General features: G+C 30.4%; 1 protein-coding gene across 1 annotated transcript; it reads right to left on the bottom strand.

The window, feature by feature from the left end:
- Positions 1-283: 283 nt before the first annotated feature.
- LOC143076074 (uncharacterized) lies at positions 284-20,801 on the bottom strand. The gene is made up of 2 exons (XM_076251709.1): positions 20,497-20,801; positions 284-6,506 (listed from the first exon to the last, which is right to left on the bottom strand). The coding sequence occupies exons 1-2, from the start codon at positions 20,687-20,689 to the stop codon at positions 5,878-5,880; spliced, it is 822 nt and encodes a 273-aa protein (XP_076107824.1). The 5' UTR covers positions 20,690-20,801; the 3' UTR covers positions 284-5,877.
- Between the last annotated feature and the right edge of the window lie 140 nt (positions 20,802-20,941).

Here is a 20,941-nt window from a genome sequence, read left to right as displayed (position 1 = left end):
TATAATATCAACAGGATTTTTCTTAATATCGCAAAAATCAAAATCGTGTTCTAGTCAAAAATGACAAAGTCACAATAATAAATGCATGAAATAATTTCTGAATTTACAGAAATGATATCATGGTTAAAAGTTTTTGATGGTGGCTGAAACCACGGTTGCCAGAAAGAAGCATCCCTTCAACAGGAAACTTAAAATATACTTTTATTATATTATTCAGGGTCAAAAGCAGGAGTACAGTTTTGGCATAGATATATAAATAAGAATATATAAAACAAACGTCATATACTGAATGAAAAATGGATTTTATTATCAACAGACTTACAGACTGAAAATATAATTCCTCATATAAATTATTCAAGGCACAGTACTGATATAGCATAACAGTGTTAAAAAGTAACAGACAATAATAAATGAATCTACTTCTTGTACTTAATATAAAATATCTGAACATAAAATTTGGTAAATAGATTAAAATAATTTTCAGATTTTAAATGTGTGTCTGTCAAGGACCTGATAACACATTTCTTCTGCAGTCAATAAAGTAATTATTAAGAAATCTAGTATTTGTTTGTTTCATTTACATGCTGGTTAACATTCTGAATATTGACTGAAATCAAGAAATTAAACCTTCACATACTTTGTACATTTCAATTTATAGTAAATATATTAAAATGTGTATACTGAGGATTCATTTATTTTCGTGGGTACCAATTTTTGTGGTTTGAGGAAAACTTGCATATTCGTGGATATTTAATTTCGTGGTTTTTACAAAGTATGCATATATTCCTTTAAAAAAATTGCAATTCGTTGAATATTTAAATTCGTGGTTTCCCGGTACCCACGAAATCCACGAAAATTGGTATCCAACGAATAATAATGAATCCACAGTATTATCGTGAACAAAGGCACTTGAAGGAAAAATTTAAAAGTAACTGCCATTTAAAATAAATTATTCTAGCTCATACAAAATATGCTCATGTGTGAAAAAAAAAAATGGAATAAATTAATGTGAAACTAAAGTTCATTTAATGAACAATAAAGAATACATATTAGCATATAAACACTTATAAGTTAACTTTCAAACAAAGCTCCATTTGGCCAACAATTGGTTTCAAATTATTAGCACTACACTAAAAAATAAAATCTTTGGACTGAAATGTAAATGTATATCAGTGAATGATTTAATTTGGCAGCACTTTAGAAAAAAAAACAGTTTATAAAACTCTGAGAAAATATGCAATACTATTTATATACATGCAGTATATATAACAATGAAGGTTATACAAAAAAAAAATAAACAATTGAATTTGGATCATATCAGAACATCTAACAATACCTATTGAGATTGAGCATCAGCGGTAAATCCAAAAACAATATATCTATTTAATTTTTTTTTTGAGTCAAAATGTCTCAATTAACATGTGCCACTTGGGTAGGTATATTCTAATACAGTTCAACTATAAATGTTCATAATCTTGCTATGCACTTTCAAGATCCATTTCAATTGTAAAAGTTGAATCAAAAGTTATCTCCCATTTTTGGTTACCTCCCATTTCAATAGAAATAATCAAAATGTGAATGTATAGAAAATGTTCACAATTCATTTTTTTCCACTTTAATCAAGTTCCACTAAAACTTTCATACCCAGAATTTTATGTAATTGCTCCATATTTTTTATTTCTCAAATATTGAATGAAAAAAAAATAGTAAAAAAAAAACACAACACAAAAATTTTCAGAACATGTATACCTTTCATTTGCTAACAAAAATGTATAAGGCGTAACATATGAACACATTTATACAATGGATCAGATGATGTTATTATAAAAATAAAATTCAAGTCAAAATATTTTAGAAGTTCAACATTTCCATAGCCATATCAGCATTACAATAATGGTGAATTGTAGTTTGCTCTAGTAAAAATTCTACTCTAAAAAAAATGACATGACTTGTAACTAGACATATATAATAATTAAGATAAATAAGACAAACAAAGTAAAATTGATGATACATGTATAACAAGTTGAAAGATTTCAGCTCAATCTGTTTTAAATTTAAAAAAAAATATCAACAAATGCCACCTTATTACAAAAGCTTATGTTTCCACTGCAGAAGCTAGGGTTAAAAGAACAAGGTGTAAAATTGCACAGAAAATATTCTTTCATTTAAAATTGATTAGCATATATATACCTATCATACAAAAATCCCTAATCTGAGTCTGAGACTAAAAAAAAAATGAACAAGAGTGCACACGCTGAAATGTCTCGCCTTCTATACTAATCATTGATATTATGTTGATAGTCCTAAGTATAAAGCTAAGCTTTAATACAACTGTCACATAAACTTAACATTAACCAAGATAACTAAACAAAGACCAAGGAACCTTGAAAATGAGGTCATTAAGGTCAGATGAACCATGCCAGGCAGACATGTACAGCTAACAATGCTTCTATACAACATATATAGTTGACTTATTACTTATAGTTTAAGAAAAATAGACCAAAACACAAAAACTTAACACTGTGCAATGAACCGTGAAAATGAGGTCACGGTCAAATAAAACTTGCGCGACTGACCTAAAGATCATAAAATATTTCCATACACCAAATATAGATGACCTATGGCATATAGTATTAGATAAAAAGACCAAAACTCAAAAACTTAACTTTGACCACTGAACCATGAAAATGAGGTCAAGGTCACATGACATCTGCCCGCTAGATAGGTACACCTTACAATCATTCCATACAACAAATATAGTAGGCCTATTGCATATAGTATGAGAAAAACAGACCAAAACACAAACATTTAACTATAACCACTGAACCATAAAAATGAGGTCAAGGTCAGATGACACCTGCCAGTTGGACATGTACACCTTACAGTCCTTCCATACACCGAATATACTAGCCCTATTGCTTGTAGTATCTGAGATATGGACTTGACCACCAAAACTTAACCTTGTTCACTGATCCATGAAATGAGGTCGAGGTCAAGTGAAAACTGTCTGACAGACATGAGGACCTTTCAAGGTACGCACATATCAAATATAGTTATCCTATTACTTATAATAAGAGAGAATTCAACATTACAAAAAATCTGAACTTTTTTTTCAAGTGGTCACTGAACCATGAAAATGAGGTCAAGGACATTGGACATGTGACTGACGGAAACTTCGTAACATGAGGCATCTATATACAAAGTATGAAGCATCCAGGTCTTCCACCTTCTAAAATATAAAGCTTTTAAGAAGTTAGCTAACACCGCCGCCGCGCCGGATCACTATCCCTATGTCGAGCTTTCTGCAACAAAAGTTGCAGGCTCGACAAAAATTCATTGATTATCTTCCCTTTACTAGTATTTGTTTATATGAATCTTCTAGACTTGTACCAGAATCTTCAAGAAAGAACTTAAATATGCAGATGAATTAGAAAGAAAAAAATGAATGGAATAAATTTTGAATGAAAAGGAAAAATATATAAACATATAATTTAACCAGAATGAATTTATGTGTAAGAAAATAACTTTAATAAGTAGATTAATTAAAAGAAAAAAATATATATTTAGAATGAAAAAGAACACCATTGTAAATTTAACCATATAATTTAGAATGATTCTATTGAACCAAAAAAATAAAGTTTTCTGTGTTTTTTTTTTTTATTTTCCTTCCTCTGCCCCATTAAATGATACTAAACTTATAACTACATTAAATAAAAAAAGAGCAATTTAATTACACAGTATTAAATTGCCTTTAGAATTTAATAATCTGATAATCTCCTTTGATTTGCACCTCATTAAATACTTAACACTTTTGATTTGTAGTGTAAAACTAAGGTATGAGGGTTTATCAAGAAGTCTAAGAACCATAATTTGTACCTTAATATTTGTATAGATTTTGTAAATGTGTAGCTACTTATATCTCTGTCACACCAGAAACAACAATGCTGACAATTTATGTGGAAAGTATACACAATAATGAACACAAAAGTTATGTACTAAAAAGTCTCAAGGGCTCTTTTTAAAAAAAATCTTATGAAAAAAATTGATTGTAAGTTACATATATACTGAAATTTTCATGACTTACACATAATTTTTCGTAAGATTTTTTGTGAAATGAGTCTGAATCCTTCAAGCAGTGGAAATTAAGGTTTGTGCCTAAAAAATTTGTAAGAAAAATTACATATGTTATAGATTCTCAATATAACTGAAAGCAATTATTTGATATTCATTGCATGATAGACAATAGAAACTATTTATAGTGTATATGTATAAATATATATTTTTATATACATGTACATTCAACAGCATCAGAAATATGTAATTTTAACAAAGACATGAAGCTAACAAATCTCACTTTTATTTTTTTGGCAAGTACCGGTAAGTAAAATACACATTACAATATATGTTATACTTATAAAAATGTCTACTGGTAGATACGAAGTTAAAAAGCATGTGGTTACCATGGTTACCAAATGAAATTCAGAACACTTGGAAAGTAAAAATACTTGGTTAATTTTTATAGCTTAAAATATATACATGAGCAATATTTTAACAAATCTTAAACAATATGGAAGATATTTAATAACAGAAAATAATTATAATCTTTAAGCATAGCCTTAACCTAAAAAAAAGGGAATTAAAATGAATGATAATACAAAAATATTGGAAGGCAGTATTACTGAATAACATCACTGTTTTTGTTGGCATCCTGTGTTCAAATAAACAAGTTTCTTTTCTTCTAAGGTTAATGTTTTTTACCTTGGTAATTTAACAGAATTTTTTAATATTCTCTTATGACCTTTCAGCAAAAATGAAGGTTTCAGGACAATTTGCTAGTAAAAACCAGCACACTGCTTTTTACAGATCTATGAATTACTGGTTTACCATACATCAATCTGATGTCATTTAAATGAATAACTCTTTAATAAATATTTAAAAAAAAAAGCAAAATAGCATCTAATACAAAATTAAAAAAAAGAGCATGTTCCCTTGTATCAATAAGCAAAGAGTTGTCTCTAAATTGGGCTGGGTAGTATATAAGTAAAGAGCGCTTACGAAATGATTTGGTTAAAAATCACTCTAAATGTCTTACTATGAAAGAACATATCTTTCAAAAATACTGAATTTTGGAAAATGAATTGTACAAAGCCCAAAGTTGCAATATTAATGTCAGTAAATAAAACTTTGTAAACTTAGAATCAATCACTTCTTAGACTCTACAAAAACTTTTACCAAAAAATATTTTTAAGTATTTTTCAACATTAAAGGAAATCTTCCTTGAGGTATTTAATGATCGATAATTATAAATATATCTTTTAACCATTTTTTTTTTCAAAAAGAATAAATGTTCTAATAAATGTAAATTAAAAATGTTTTGGCAAATGAAAAGTTTCTTTTATATGAAATAAAGTTTTAACAATTGGACTATCTGATTCATACATTGTATGTATATTTTACTGAAGTTGTATATGACCATGATGACCCTTTATAGCCTTTTTCAACGAAATTCAAATTCAAGGCAGTGAAAAGGGCAGTCAAACCATATTCTATATTTTCCCATTTTCCCAATAACTTTATAACACTAATATAGTGCATTCTTAATTTCTTTCAGTTTGGACCGCAAAAATAAATTAACCACAAAAAAAAAAAAACAAAAACAAAAACCAACAACAGATATATATCTTATTAACTCTAATCTTGAATCAAAAATTATATAATCCGAGGTAGATCGTAACATTATTTTCTTAACATAACTTTGTAACTAACAATGAGATTCAAAACAAGCCAAGAAAGAAAAATCAAATAGTCAGTATCATTTAGAAGCTTAAGTAAGAATATAAATAGCTGATAAGATAAAACATACAGTAGATCGATATATTAACATTCCACCATACTACTGGAAGTCATTGTCTGACTAGGTGCTAGCTTTTTTAAAGATGAGAAATCAGCAATGGCCACTGGTGACGGGTGAGTATCACGAATTGAAAGACGTTCCTGTTCTCTGGTCTCTATCCCAGAATCCTCTGACAAAGGAGACCCATTGCTTTGATATTTAGAAGTCCAACCAAGTCCTTGAGCTTGAGCATAAGCTAAATATCTTTTTCTTCGATTTATTTTATACAACTTAATTCTCTCTTTTTCCTCATCACTATCAGAGACAGCATTTTCCCATCTTAAACTTTCTGTAGATTTCTGTTCGTTTCTGTTATTTCCTTTCCTTGGGTCGCTGACGGTAATCTTTTTTAAGTTTTTAGCACCACTTTGATTCCCTGATTTGCTTTTAGTTTTACTTCCTTTGGAAGAAATAGTTTTAGATTTGGATGTAACTTGCATGTTGGTCATTGATTCTGATAAAGATTGAACAGCTAGGGGTGAAATAGGGGAGGCTACTGGTTTGCGATCCTGTTTAATGTCAGATAAGACTGTCCGTTTGTCCTCATTTTTCACAACAGGGGTATCTAATGGTTTTTCACTTTGTCCTTGAGTAGAAGAGTCAGATTCATAACCTGAAAAGATATAGAATTAGAAAAAAGTTTACATTATGATATGAAAATGATGCGCAGAGTGAAAGAGCAATATTTTAAAACCACTACAAATGTATATACATATGCATGCTTAGCTGCTGAAAATAAAAATAGTGAAAAACAAGCAAAACTGCTCACTGATGATACCCCTGCCCAAATATGCATTGTCAACTACTTGAAAATAATTGTCATGTTTAAAAGGATGTAATTAGTGTTGGGTAAACAGTAAGTTGTGAAGTCATGTAAGTCATGATGAATCTGTAAACGCATCACACCGTAAAGCCGACTTATATAAACCCTGAAACAAAATTTCAAAAATCCTAATGACAGATGTTAAGTTCCTGAGAAAGATGCTGGACATTAAACAGTTAAATTAAACAAGAGTGCACACGCTGAAATGTCTCTCCTTCTTTACTAATCATTGATATTCTTTGATAGTCCTAAATATAAAGCTTTATTAATACAACTATCACATAAACTTTAAACAATAACCAAGAAAACTAAGCATTGACCAATGAACCATGAAAATGAGGTCATGGTCAGATGAACCAAGCCAGGCAGGCTTGTACAGCTAACAATTCTTCCTTACAACAAATATTATAGTTTACCTTTTGCTTATAGTTTAAGAAAAACAGACCAAAACACAAAAACTTAACACTGAGCAATGCACTGTGAAAATGAGGTCAAGGTCGAATCAAACCTGCTCGACTGACATATAAATAATTCAATATTTCAATACACCAAATATAGTTGACCTATATATTGCATGATATAGTATAAGAAAAAAAGACCAAAACTCAAATTCTAAACTTTGACAACTGAACCATGAAAATGAGGTCAAGGTCAGATGACATCTACCAGCTAGACATGTTCACCTTACAATCATTCCATACACCAAATATAATAGACCTATTGCATGCAGTATAAGTAAAACAGACCAAAACACAAAAACTTAACTATAACCACTGAACCATGAAAATGAGGTCAAGGTCAGATGACACCTGCCAGTTGGACATGTACACCTTACAGTCCTTCCGTACTCTGAAAATAGTAGATCTATTGTTTATAGCATCTGAGATATAAACTTGACCACCAAAACTTAACCTTGTTTCTGTGATCCATGAAATGAGGTCGAGGTCAAGTGAAAACTGGCTGACGGGCATGAGGACCTTGCAATGTACGCACATAACAAATATAGTTATCCTATTACATAAAATCTTAACTTTTTTTCAAGTAGTCACTGAACCATGAAAATGAGGTCAAGGACATTGGACATGTGACTGACGGAAACTTGTTACATGAGGCTTCCATATACAAAGTATGAAGCATCCAGGTTTTCCACCTTCTGAAATATATAGCTTTTAAGAAGTTAGCTAATGCTGCCACCGCCGCCGGATCACTATCCCTACGTCGAGCTTTCTGCGACAAAAGTCACAGGTTCGACAAAAACAATACCTTTTTTATTTATTTTTTGGCACTTTAACTATTTTATCTAAGGCTAAAAAAAATTACTAGAAATGGAAAATGCTTGACAAAAAGTAAATAAAAAACATTACCTTTTTTTTTCAAGAATGCTTCAAAAATAAAATTAATTGAAACAAAATCCTCATGGAATATAACTGAACTCAATAATGAATACTTCACAATTTAACTTTTCCTGTATTTTTCTCCAAGGTAGAGTTTCGTGAATCCATGACATTCAATAGTTCAAAGTAAAGAGTTTTAAACAAAATGTAACTGTGTATTCCATAAATTAACCTTAATCACCGGTGAAAAACAACAAAGCGTTAAGTTATTGAACAACTAGTCACTATACATGCGATTTAAGTATAAAACTTTCCATATCCAATGTTTAATGCGTGGACGATTTAAATTTCACCGAAAGACAAAAGCTACAATATATGAACAATGACCAGAAATCTGAGATTTAAAAGGATTAAATTGGATGGAACATCATGCTTAACCAAGTGAGAATAATTAGGAAAGTAATATCTTTAAATATTGATTAATGATTTTTTTTAATTTGCATACTTACAAACATGTAGGGTTCATTATTATTTGTTGGATCCCAATTTTTATGCCCCACCTACGATAGTAGAGGGGCATTATGTTTTCTGGTCTGTACCTCCGTTCGTCCGTCCGGTTAAAGTTTTTGGTCAGGTAGTTTTTGATGAAGCTGAAGTCCAATCAACTTGAAACTTAATACACATGTTCCCCATGATATGATCTTTCTAATTTTAATGCCAAATTATAGTTTTGACCCCAATTTCATGGTCCACTGAACATAGAAAATGATAGTGCAAAGTTCAGGTTAAAGTTTTTGGTCAAGGTAGTTTTTGATGAAGTTAAAGTTACTGTACATCAACTTGAAACTTAGTACACATGTTCCCTATGATATGATCTTTCCAATTTTAATTCCAAATTAAAGTTTTGACCCCAATTTCACGGTACACTGAACATGGAAAATGATAGTGGGAGTGGGGCATCCGTGTACTATGGACACATTCTTGTTATATATATTTTGTTGGTACAGGGAAACTAGGAATTTAAATGTTGAAGATACTTTTTATAGTAACTTTGGCAAATAACGAGGCTTCTCAATTAGGCGAGTCCATGAGTCCTGGACTCATCAAAATCTGTCTGGACTCGCCATTTTCAAAACTGGTGAGTCCACAGATGCATTTTAGATTGAAATATTTTGTATAAACTGAACACAGTTAAACACAAATATCATCATTTTCTAGCAAAAGTTTAAAAATGATCTGAATTTAATGTAATTTCATTGCTCTGTTAGGAAATGGAGACTAAAATATTACATTATATTGCAATAAATATTTTCTTCTTGCTGTTGAACTCATCATGGCTAAAAATGACGAGTCCCTGGACTAGCATTCAAAAATCCTAAGTGAGAACCCTGCTAACCACAAAATCAATATAATATCCATGAATGCAAGTCTTCCTCAACTCACCAAAAATACCCACTAAAAATAAATGAATCCACAGTATATATAACCTATTCAAGACTATAATGGTACTATAATATTAAAAATAATGGACAATTAAACTTTTCTATACAGATGTAACTTTAATATGTCATTTTAGTTTTGCTAGTTTTTATTGCAGTCTATTAGTCTATTATATATGCTTTCTTCACAGATGAGCTGTGTATTAATATTTTCACAGACCAGATCACCAATTTAAATATGTAACAAACAAAAATAACTATTCATGCAGGTTCCTTAACTAGCAGTGATCTTCAATTATTGCTCTTCATAAAAAATAAAACTGACTCAAAATTAAGCCTCATAAGTAATTTTCATTTTAAACTTCATGCATGTACATATGTTTGGTTAATTCTAAAACTTATATTGACCAGTCTTTTTGACTTTGTTTTTTTAATATTGCAGAACTGTTTCCTTAATTTTTTTTATCTTCCATAAATGATTTTTCTTAAATAAAGTAGAGTTATCTCCCATTACACATGTTAATTTGACCAAAACTTATACAGGTACCTATATTTACAAATTTATAGAAAACTTTATATAATTTACAATGTGACTTTTTGTTATGAAGTGAAAAAAGACTTTATTAACACATTTAAGTGTTTAGGAAAAGCCTTTAAATGATGTTGGATCCAGACTTAGACCTAAGATTTCTATGAAGGGCTTATTTTGTGTCTATCTCTCTGAATTTAATAGTCAAAATTCAAACCCATTTAAATAAGTTTTCTTTTCAGAGGGAGGTTTATATTTATCTTAACCCCTGGCTTAGTACAAATGTATATGAGGTGTAAATCAAAGTATGGGCTAAGTAACAAATTTTCAAGAATTTTCAAGTACAATTAGCATACTCAGGATCAGAAACCATTATCAAAATACGGAATTTGTTGTTATGAGCACAAATTTTGTAAGTAAAGTTTTATGACTGTTAGTCCTGCTCAATCTTTATCAGCCAGCAATAATACTGTTTCAGCGTTAATATTTCAAGATTTTATAGAGGTTGTTATTATTGCGACAGAGCGAGTTTCATAATTATAAGATTCTAATACCTGTTTATATATATGTTTTCCCAGAAATTACAATAATTAATATTGAATATTTGTCAATTTTTCAAAAATTACAATAATAAATGCACATAAAAACATTTTCTGCATTTACAGTACATTTGCAGTTTATTTTTACTGCAATTAATTTTGATAAACAATATAAAATCAGGTTAAAATGAAGACCACAATGGACAAACATAACTGGTGACTTTTAATTATTATTCTTCAGCAAGTTGCAGAAAGAAAATTTATTGTGTCACTATGTTTAAACACTTTTTACACTTTTTTCTGTTAGTTATTATGCGCATTTGATATATATATTCTACACTTTAACAAGTATATATATAGATGTAGTAATAATCAAAGATACTGAAAGTTATCAGATTTGAACAAAAATACATGTTGTGATGTATCATGCTATTGTTTCAGAAAAAGGGAGAAGGTTTGGATCCATTAAAACATTTAATCCCGCTGCAAATGTTTGCACCTGTCCTAAGTCAGGAATCTGATGTACAGTAGTTGTCGTTTGTTTATGTAATTTATATGTGTTACTCGTCTCTGGTTTTTTTAATTTTATATATATTAGACCGTTGGTTTTCCTGTTTGAATGGTTTTACACTAGTAATTTTTGGGCCCTTTATAGCTTGTTGTTCAGTGTGATCCAAGGCTCCGTGTTGAAGGCCGTACATTGAGCTATATACAATGATATAATGGTTTACTTTTTTAAAATTGTTATTTGGATGGAGAGTTGTCTCATTGGCACTCACACCACATCTTCCTATATCTATGTACATGTATATTGTTAACATTAGCTAAGGTACAAAAAGTATTAGCTAACCATGACCAATCATGACCATATCATTGTTAGGACCCTCATAGTAGCAATATATTAATGTCAATGTTTGAAAAACTAATCTCTAATAAATACAATAATCTCTAATCTATATGATCAATAATCAAAGTTACATAAAAGCTTTAACCTATTGACCATCTAGATAGGTTTAATTTGGTTTATTGGTTTAACATTGTGTATTGTCTATTAAATTGTGTCAAGTCATATACTTTATACAAACAATTCAGTCAAATCATCCAAGTCATTCAAATTTAAGTTGCTTTAAATTATGATATGCTGTACTTTGATGAATACTCTAGATCTCAAGACTGAAATAGCGCTAAAATTACTTTAAATAAAAAAAGTCTTAACGTTTTTTCATAAATAAAGGGTCCACCAGAATACAAAAAAAAACCAAATATGCAGAAATTTGAATAATATTTTTAAAATAAATTTTAAACCAGATGCCCCGCAGAGCACAGCTTTACGACCGCAGAGGTCGAACCCTGAACAGTTTGGGCAAGTATGGACACAACATTTAAGCTTGATACAGCTCTGAATTTGGATTGTGATTAAATAGTTGACACAACATAGGTTTCTGACAAAGAATGAATGTGGTCTAAGAACTTAAACTTAAAAACTTAAAAAATTTTAAATTGGACATTTACCTATTATGGTCCAATATCCAAAATCTAAATGGTTAGATTCAGCATATCATAGAACTTCAAGAAATCAATTTTTGATGAAATCAAATAATGTTCAATTTTAGACCCTTTAGACCTCGATGTGGACCAATTTGATATCTGGGCCCAAATATTAAAAAATCTAAATACATGGTTAGATTCAGCATATTGAACATGTTGAAGAACCCCATACATGTATATATTCAATTTTTGTTGAAATCAAACAAAGTTTAATTTTGGACCCCGATTTGGACCAACTTGAAAACTGGGCCCATAATCAAAAATCTAAGTACCTGTTTAGATTCAGCATATTAAAGAACCCCAAGAATTCAATTTTTGTTAAAATCAAACTAAGTTTAATTTTGGACTCTTTGGACCTTATATAATTAATGTAAAACAATTTGAAAACAGGATCAAAAATTTAGAATCTAAATACATGGTTAGATTTGGCATATCAAAGAACCCCAATAATTCATTTTTTGATGAAAACAAACAAAGTTTAATTTTGGACCCTTTTGGACCCTAATTCTTAAACTGTTGGGACCAAAACTCCCAAAATCAATCCCAACCAGAACCTTCCTTTTGTGGTCATAAACCTTATGTTAAAATTTCAGAGATTTCTTTTTACTTATACTAAAGTTATTGTGCGAAAACCAAGAAAAATGCTTATTTGGGCCCTTTTTGGCCCCTAATTCCTAAACTGTTGATACTAAAATCCCAAAATCAATCCCAACCTTTCTTTTGTGGTCATAAACCTTGTGTTAAAATTTCATAGATTTCTATTTACTTATACTAGAGTTATTGTGCGAAAAACCAAGAAAAATGCTTCTTGGACCCTTTTTTGGCCCCTAATTCTTAAACTGTTGGGACCAATACTTCATCAATCCAAAATCAATCCCAACCTTCCTTTTGTTGTCATAATTTCATAGATTTCTATTAACTTTTACTTAAGTTATAGTGCGAAAACGAAATGTCTTCGTACGACATACGTCAAAATTTTTGTGGTCTTATAAAAATGTGAAAACTTCTGCCATTCGTGTATTCAAAGGTATTAAATCAAGAATTTACCAATCAACAAGTAATCAATTAAAGCATATATATATACCATGTATACCCTGCTTTAGTTTAAAACATGATATAATATTATACAAATATAGCCTTTGTATGAGGTCGATACAAGGATATATTGACCTGAAAGAAGTATATTGACTGAGGATGAAGTCCGAGGTCGATAAACTTCTTTGGGTCGATATATCCTGTATAAAAGTTGTTATTTATTTTTATTTTTTTGTTTGTTTGACATCTTATGTATTTGAAGATTTTTTTCGTCAAATAACGATTACAGATATCATTTGTTTCAAAACGTTAAACAATATCCTGAAATTCATTACATGACGTCACAAAGTATATCGGTTTTTAAATATTCTAAAAATAACCATGCAATATGCTCTGTGCAATATGCTTTTTGCTATCCGCCGTTTTCTCTCCACCTTCGAAAATATAGTTTAACATGTGACTATCCCGAAACGAATCAAATTTGTTAAAATATACAAATTAATAAAATTACTTAATTTCAGGAACAAAACCTTACTTGACATCTCATTAAGGGATTTTAAGCTAATTATATAGCACACAAATAAAAACAGCTTTAAATGCATAAAATGCATGCAGTATTCGCAATATCATTGCAGTCCAAATATTGTTTCAGTCTTAAAATTTATAAGTTTTCCAATCAAAAAAACAAAACTTAACTTTTGCATACATTATGCATAATATTATTATAATTGATAATGGACCTTAAATACAGTAACTGTAAAAATTAAACCAGTAAACAAATATTGTTACACTTACATATATACCCTTATTTTCAATTTTTAATAATATTGACTTTTTGCCCTTGTGGTAACATGTGTTTCTTGCAAAAGCCAGAGTTTCAAATTGAGAAATTGACAAGCAAAGATCATAAATTTAACCATCAACAATCAAATTAAAAACAAGAGGCTCTCAAGAGCCTGAATCGCTCACCTTAAATTTTTTGCTTAAATCTTCCATCAATGATTATTTTGGGTTTTCAATTTATATAAATGGTTCTTCGATTCTGTCATATCTTCTTCAAAAGCAAAAACAAGAGTGGACACACTGAAATGTCTCGTTTGTCTCATGTTCATAATATAATTTATGATGAAAGTATAAAAAAACATTGTATACCCCAAGCATTACATTATTGCTGTTTACAGTTTATCTACATCTATAATAATATTCAAGATAATAACCAAAAACAGCAAAATTTCCTTAAAATTACCAATTCAGGGGCGGCAACCCAACAACGGGTTGTCCGATTCATCTGAAAATTTCAGGGCAGATAGATCTTGACCTGATAAACAATTTTACCCCAGGTCAGATTTGCTCTAAATGCTTTGGTTTTTGAGTTATAAGCTAAAAACTGCATTTTACCCCTATGTTCTATTTTTAGCCATGGCGGCCATGTTTTTTGATGAAATGGGAATTAAAACACAAACTTTATTCTAGATACCCTAGGAATCAATCAGATGAAGTTTGGTTTGAATTGGTTCAGTTGTTTCAGAGGAGAAGATCTTTGAAATAGTTTAAGACGACGACGACGACGCCAAGTGATGGCAAAAGCTCACATTTCCTTTTAGGAAAGGTGAGCTAATAATGTCGAAGTATAAATACTTTTTAAAGCTGGTGTCTCCAGCTGCTCTGCCAAGAATGTGGCCTTTCAGGGTAACAGTAATATTTTTATGGAAATATTCTTGAACTGAAGGAATGTGGCTTACATGAAATGTAAAATGAAATTTTAAATTTTAACAGACGGGGCCAGCCGGGGTTTTGATTAAATGTTTAAGGCCAGTCATCACTACCATGCATATAAACTCTTACATGTATATACTGCAGCTGTGCTATTTGAGCAGTCAAATTGCATTGACCCTATATTCATATGTGTTATACAGTCACTGACCGTATATCACCTTGTTTATGACGTTGACAATGTGTTTCAAGAGAGTTCCCCAGGTACAATGCTAGTCCAATTACTGCAGATGGTTGCTTTGTGAGCTACATAATGTAAGACCTTAAAAAATGTTTGACTGACCATCAGTTGTCTTACATGCATATATCACAGAGATTGAAAGAATTTAACATTAGTACAAATGTACCAAAATAACAGAAACACTGAGACAGTCAATAAAACAACAAATTATAATTTTATTATTGCTTAGGGACGACATCAAAAGTTCGATCAATGAAGGATAAAAAACCTTAATTCACATAGTTTTTTCACTGACCCCCACACCCCCCTCTAACTTAATTTGGGAAAAATTGATTGACCAATAGGGATATATGTAAAATCGATTTTAGATTAACAAAACTTGCAGCAATGTTGACCCCCCACCCCCAAACTATTTGATTTAAGTTTTTTATCCTACATCAATCTTTTGATGTCGTCCCTTAATGTCAAACATAACAAAGGTCGCAAGACAGTGTCAAATGTACATGTTAAGATCAATGTGATCTAATATCATAAGCAATGCAGTTTAAATTTTATTATTTTATCCCCTGACCAAATGTCATTACTCTATGACTTGTATTTTCTTTAAAATTATCTTTACTGTACCAGTGCACCAAAATACATTACATGTAAACATTAAAGTAAAATATATTATAAAAAATCACATGTACTTATATATAATGCAGCTGCGATTATTTATATTTTATAAATCACTTCATTCCTATTAGATTTCACTATCATGACTATATTAAGTACTTTCGAGCATGCCCTTGAAAAAGTTAGGTTCCGTCATGTCTATGTCAGAAGTACTGTCACAATACATGTACATACTTCTCAGTACATCCGTTTACAACAACCCCCCTCCTCTGATTAAATAACAAAGCTAGTACAAATAATACTACATTCAAACAATTACGAAAAGTAACAAGGAAGACTCGTGTTACTTATCTTTACAACAAAGTTCTAGGTCAGGTAACCGTTTCATTCAAGCTTTAGTAATATGATCACAACAAAATTAATTAAGAGAAGGTTGAATAATATATTGAATGACCTCTCTAAAAGAATTTGTTACAATTGCTTTCATTTCATTTCTATATATCAAAATATTTTGAAATCAACATATTAAAACGTAATCTATCTTGACAATTTAACAAAGAAAGTCAAATTGATATATTAGTACATGTATTTGTATTTTTTTAAGCAATTGTCATGTGATAAAATCTGAACAAAAAGAACATAGAATATGATAAACGGATTGAATTTTACACATGTTTCAATATTTTTCTAGCCTACACTGACTATTTAAATCTTGATAAATTTGTATTCAGACTAAAGTTTCCATACTTAATCCTTTATTTTGATTTCCTTTGATTTCTGAATTCTTCAAATTCACCTTAAAAAGTTTAAACATACAATGTAGCCTTTTAAAAGTAAAAGCATAAGAGTAAGTTTCACAGGTGTTTTTAATCCACAAGACTTAGTTTCATATATGTATATGCATGTACCTTATAGGTCCATATTCAACTTGAGCAATTTAAAGTTAATTTACAAATTAACAATCCAGGCTACCCAAGCAATTATGTCAAACGAAGAAAAATCACCAAAAATTTATTTTTTCTAATGTTCAGACCTAATACATGTAGCTTCTGGTAGAAGCTGATGCTTAACATTAGACAAAATTCCTTCAATTGTCAATGTGTGTAATTTTGATAGTACATTGTATTTGGAAGGGAGGGATTTGGTTGGTTATATATAGAGAATCACTGAAGCATGACTGGAGCAGACCTACCCTTAGGTCAGTCAGCGACCCCCCTTACAAAAAGTTCTTGATCCGCCACTGGTTACCCTTAAACATGTTAAACTAAACCATCACAAACATCAATAATTGTTGACAAACTCTGATACCAGACACAGAATTGGTGAGTGACTCACTTCTGGGATTACTTAGAGGTAAGACAAAATAATTATCATAAAGACCTTCAACCAACAGAAAAAAACTTCAAAAAGAACATTGTTGGAAAAACATTTTAAGCCACCATGACCATGATGACATTAAAAATGCTAATTTGTATGACTTGTATGAATGTTTTGGCCTTTAAAATATATAGTTGCATTAATTTAAATTGTTAAATGATCTGATCATTGAATAATTTAAATATGTCGTAATAGACCAATAAATGGAATTTTATTGATGCATTTCTTTATACAACTGAACATAATTTTAAAGTTTGAGTTCAAACTGATTTAAACTATTTACCTACAGCATTTTAATTCTGATCATGCTGATAAAAACCTTTAATCCAAATCTATTCAAGACAGATATATATCTCTATGTATAAGTACTTTCTCTCTTTAGTTATAAATTTTGGTGCGATGAGTCAAGAACTGTATATCAGTAAAAATAAATAAATTGAAATAAAATAACCTCACTATAAATTAATGCATTGACGTACATTTATGCAGTACTAGTGCACTTAAAGTAAAACATTTATTGACTCTGGGAAAGTCTTGGTCATTTTGGTGAACCTTTGGAAGTTCTGTGACAGTCTGAATATACATGTATCTCCGTTCGTATGCCAAAAGTAACTGGATATAATCTGGGCTGAATGACATAAGGGGGGCCCTGTTCAACAGTCATGCTTTAGTGATTCTCTATATAATCAACCAAATTTTTCCCCACAAGAGGGAGGGGCCGGGGACCCCCACAGGACTGCCTATACAAATTCTATCATTTCAAATTTATACTTCCATACCACCATAACTGTAAAACTATATATTTTTTATTACATTGAATGGTCATGTTGGTTGCAGTGAAATAACTCGATAACATGATTACAGTTACCCAGTGAAATCACTTCTCTAGTTATACAACATTCATGACATTGTTGCGATAAATTTATTTTAATAAAAAAATATTTTTCAGTAAAATAATAACAAACATGACAAAGATAAAGATTTGTGGTAAAATCTCATTCTTATTCATTATTGTGCAACCTTCTGACATGAAGCCAATGATGCAGGGTATTCAAAAGTTCAATATAGTGGGTTTTTTTTAAATGATAGGGATTTTTTTAGTATTTTATTAATGTGTAGTCAGTTTACTGTAATTTTGCAGAAATCAGAATTTCAGTTATTATTTATAAAGACTTTTTCCTCACTTTAAAAAATTACCACACAATTTCCTGTAAAATTTGACATCAACGTACATTTTACAAATTGTTGTTTAATGTCAGATGGTTATAAGCACAGACATATCTAAGGGAATTTGAGAAAAAATTCAGCTAATGATCATTGATCTGAAAGGATTTTTTCACTATGGGCCCATGGCCATGGCCCCACAAAAATAAATTCAATGAGACATTTTTGGATTAATGGGTAATGTTGTCAAATGAATGGGCCATACATTTACTACAAAAAAATTAAAATTCAGCAATGAGCATGAAGAGGTAGCGGAACTTATAAACCGGTTTGATTCTAATTGAAATCATGGATATTGTTCCTTTGCATTTGGAAATTTCAATTTCAATGAATAATTTACTCTCAAACCTGAGGCAATATTTACAATGTTAAAAATGGTACCGTTGCCTTGTTCTTTTACATTAAATTTTGGTCTTCTTGTTTAGTTATTACTTTATCACAATGACAAGAATAACAGTAAAGAGTAACATACATAGATAAGACTTTTAAAACAACAATTCACTGAAGGCATGCATGTTACAAATGTACTACAAAATGTACAAACGAGACCAATTATAGACAAGGACTGATAAGCGTCTTTCATGGAGACAAATACGACATTAATATAATAAAAAGTCCTTTCGGGTTTTCTATCGAAAAATAATTGCGATTTTACTTTAAAGATTATAATTTGAGAAAATTTCTCGTCTGTACTAGCCAAATTTCACAAATTTTAAAGTTGTTTATAAAAATTTACATCATGAAAGACGTGCAGGATGGCTCTTATAGTCCCATAAAACATTCAAGGGGCCTTCAAATATATTTTAATGTTGTTTTTTTGCTTCTTCATATTATTACAAGCATACATGTATCTAGATTATAATTGTAAAATTATTTGTTTTGTTTAAAATTGTGGACAAAATTGCTCTTTAAAAATTTTCATTTGGGAGCCTCCATGAGGGAAATCTCCTACAAATAGTGACAGTTGGCAGGTATGCGTATGTTGCTTATATTACCATATGAAAACGCCAGAGACATCCCAAAAATAGTTGGTGCTCCTATCAATGCCTATAACACAACACATTTATATACACACATATGAATTCGGGTCCGTTCGCGCCCATTCACGTTCGCACCCTACACGTTCGCGCCCTTTCAGTTTCGCACCCTACACGTTCGCGCCCAATTTTTATTGGTTTTGTGTTTGATAACTTTATAACCAAGTTTTGGCAAGTGTATTACTATTAGTATATTTGTTGTCATTGTCTCAAAATAAAGTGAGACAACGTGTTTTTTGTGTTGAATAAATCTTAATCATGCCGTTTTGGATAGTGTATTGTTAAAATATTTTTAATCATTGTTTCTAAATAAAGTGAGATTCTGACGACCGGGATATTTTGGTGGAATAAATCTTAAATATAAATTAATTTTGGTAAGTGTAATTGCTATAATTTTTTATTTAATTGTTTCAGATCAAAGGGGCAAATCTGCCGGTTAAAAAACAATTATCTTTTGTGTCTTTCATTTAAAATTTTCAAGGTTTTACTCATACGAGGTTAAATACATGCAGTATTTACAAAAAATGTACATCAAGGCAATTTAAAACAACAATCATGATGTTCTAATTATTCAACTGGAACTTGATTTTAAATTGGGTGCGAACAGACCTTGGGTGCGAACGTGCGAGGTGCGAACATGTTGGCTGCGAAAGTGTATTGGGCGCGAACGGACCTGATACCCACACATATGGCGACACAAAAAACAATAGAAAATCTATTTTAAGATATCTATATATGTTTAGAATTTAAGAAGTGAAAAATATTGTGTGCCATGTTGGCGCTTTCATTAGTCACTCTTTGCTCCATTTCTGGTCATGAAGCACAATTGGTGCATGGCGCTTGACCTTCCTGATTACAGTTTATCAAAACTTAGGTAAAACTATAAAATGCGTTTATAAGAGTCAAAATGGGAATCGAGACTACAAGTTGCGGAACTATAGTTCTAAGGTACTTTAATATATTATTTTTTCAATTATTTGCAGACCATAGAAAAATTAAAAAAAATATAAATAGGGTAAGAGTTATGGTAAGGCAGAGCTAACACAATTTTAAAACAGTTAACAACTACAACACTTTAGCACTTGAACTTCTACTGGTTACTCAACTGAAATGTTATAATTTTATCCAAAATAAAACATAGTGTAATACCTGTTTGATCTAAAGCCCTGACCCCTTCAATTTCTAAGGCATCTGGACTCGGATCACTATCTTTAGCATCTCCTTTTGACGCAGATTTCCGTTGTTTCTTTTTCTTGTTTTTACTGTTAAGTTTTGCCATAGTTTTGTCAACTACTACTGACAACCTTTTCTGATTTTTCTTTAAAAGTGTCTTTGCTTCCATTTTGTGATGAAAGCCCAATATAACGTGAATATGTCGACTTTTTCATCTTTTATCTGCCGTTATCATCCATTGCTGTTGACAGGACCGAAGAACAAAGAATATAAACTATGAGTCCGCAAAAATTCCAACAAATAGTTCATGATAACTTATCAATGATTTTCAAAGTTTAATTTTTTTTCTAAATCGAATCACAAATTTGGTATCAAATATGACTTCTGTTATGACTATTGATTATCTTTAAATCATATTAAT

The sequence above is a fragment of the Mytilus galloprovincialis genome, chromosome 5, assembly GCF_965363235.1.
Source record: "Mytilus galloprovincialis chromosome 5, xbMytGall1.hap1.1, whole genome shotgun sequence".
Classification (NCBI taxonomy): domain Eukaryota; kingdom Metazoa; phylum Mollusca; class Bivalvia; order Mytilida; family Mytilidae; genus Mytilus; species Mytilus galloprovincialis.
Note: the sequence above shows the minus strand (reverse complement) of the source record. Positions and strands in the feature narration are given on the sequence as shown.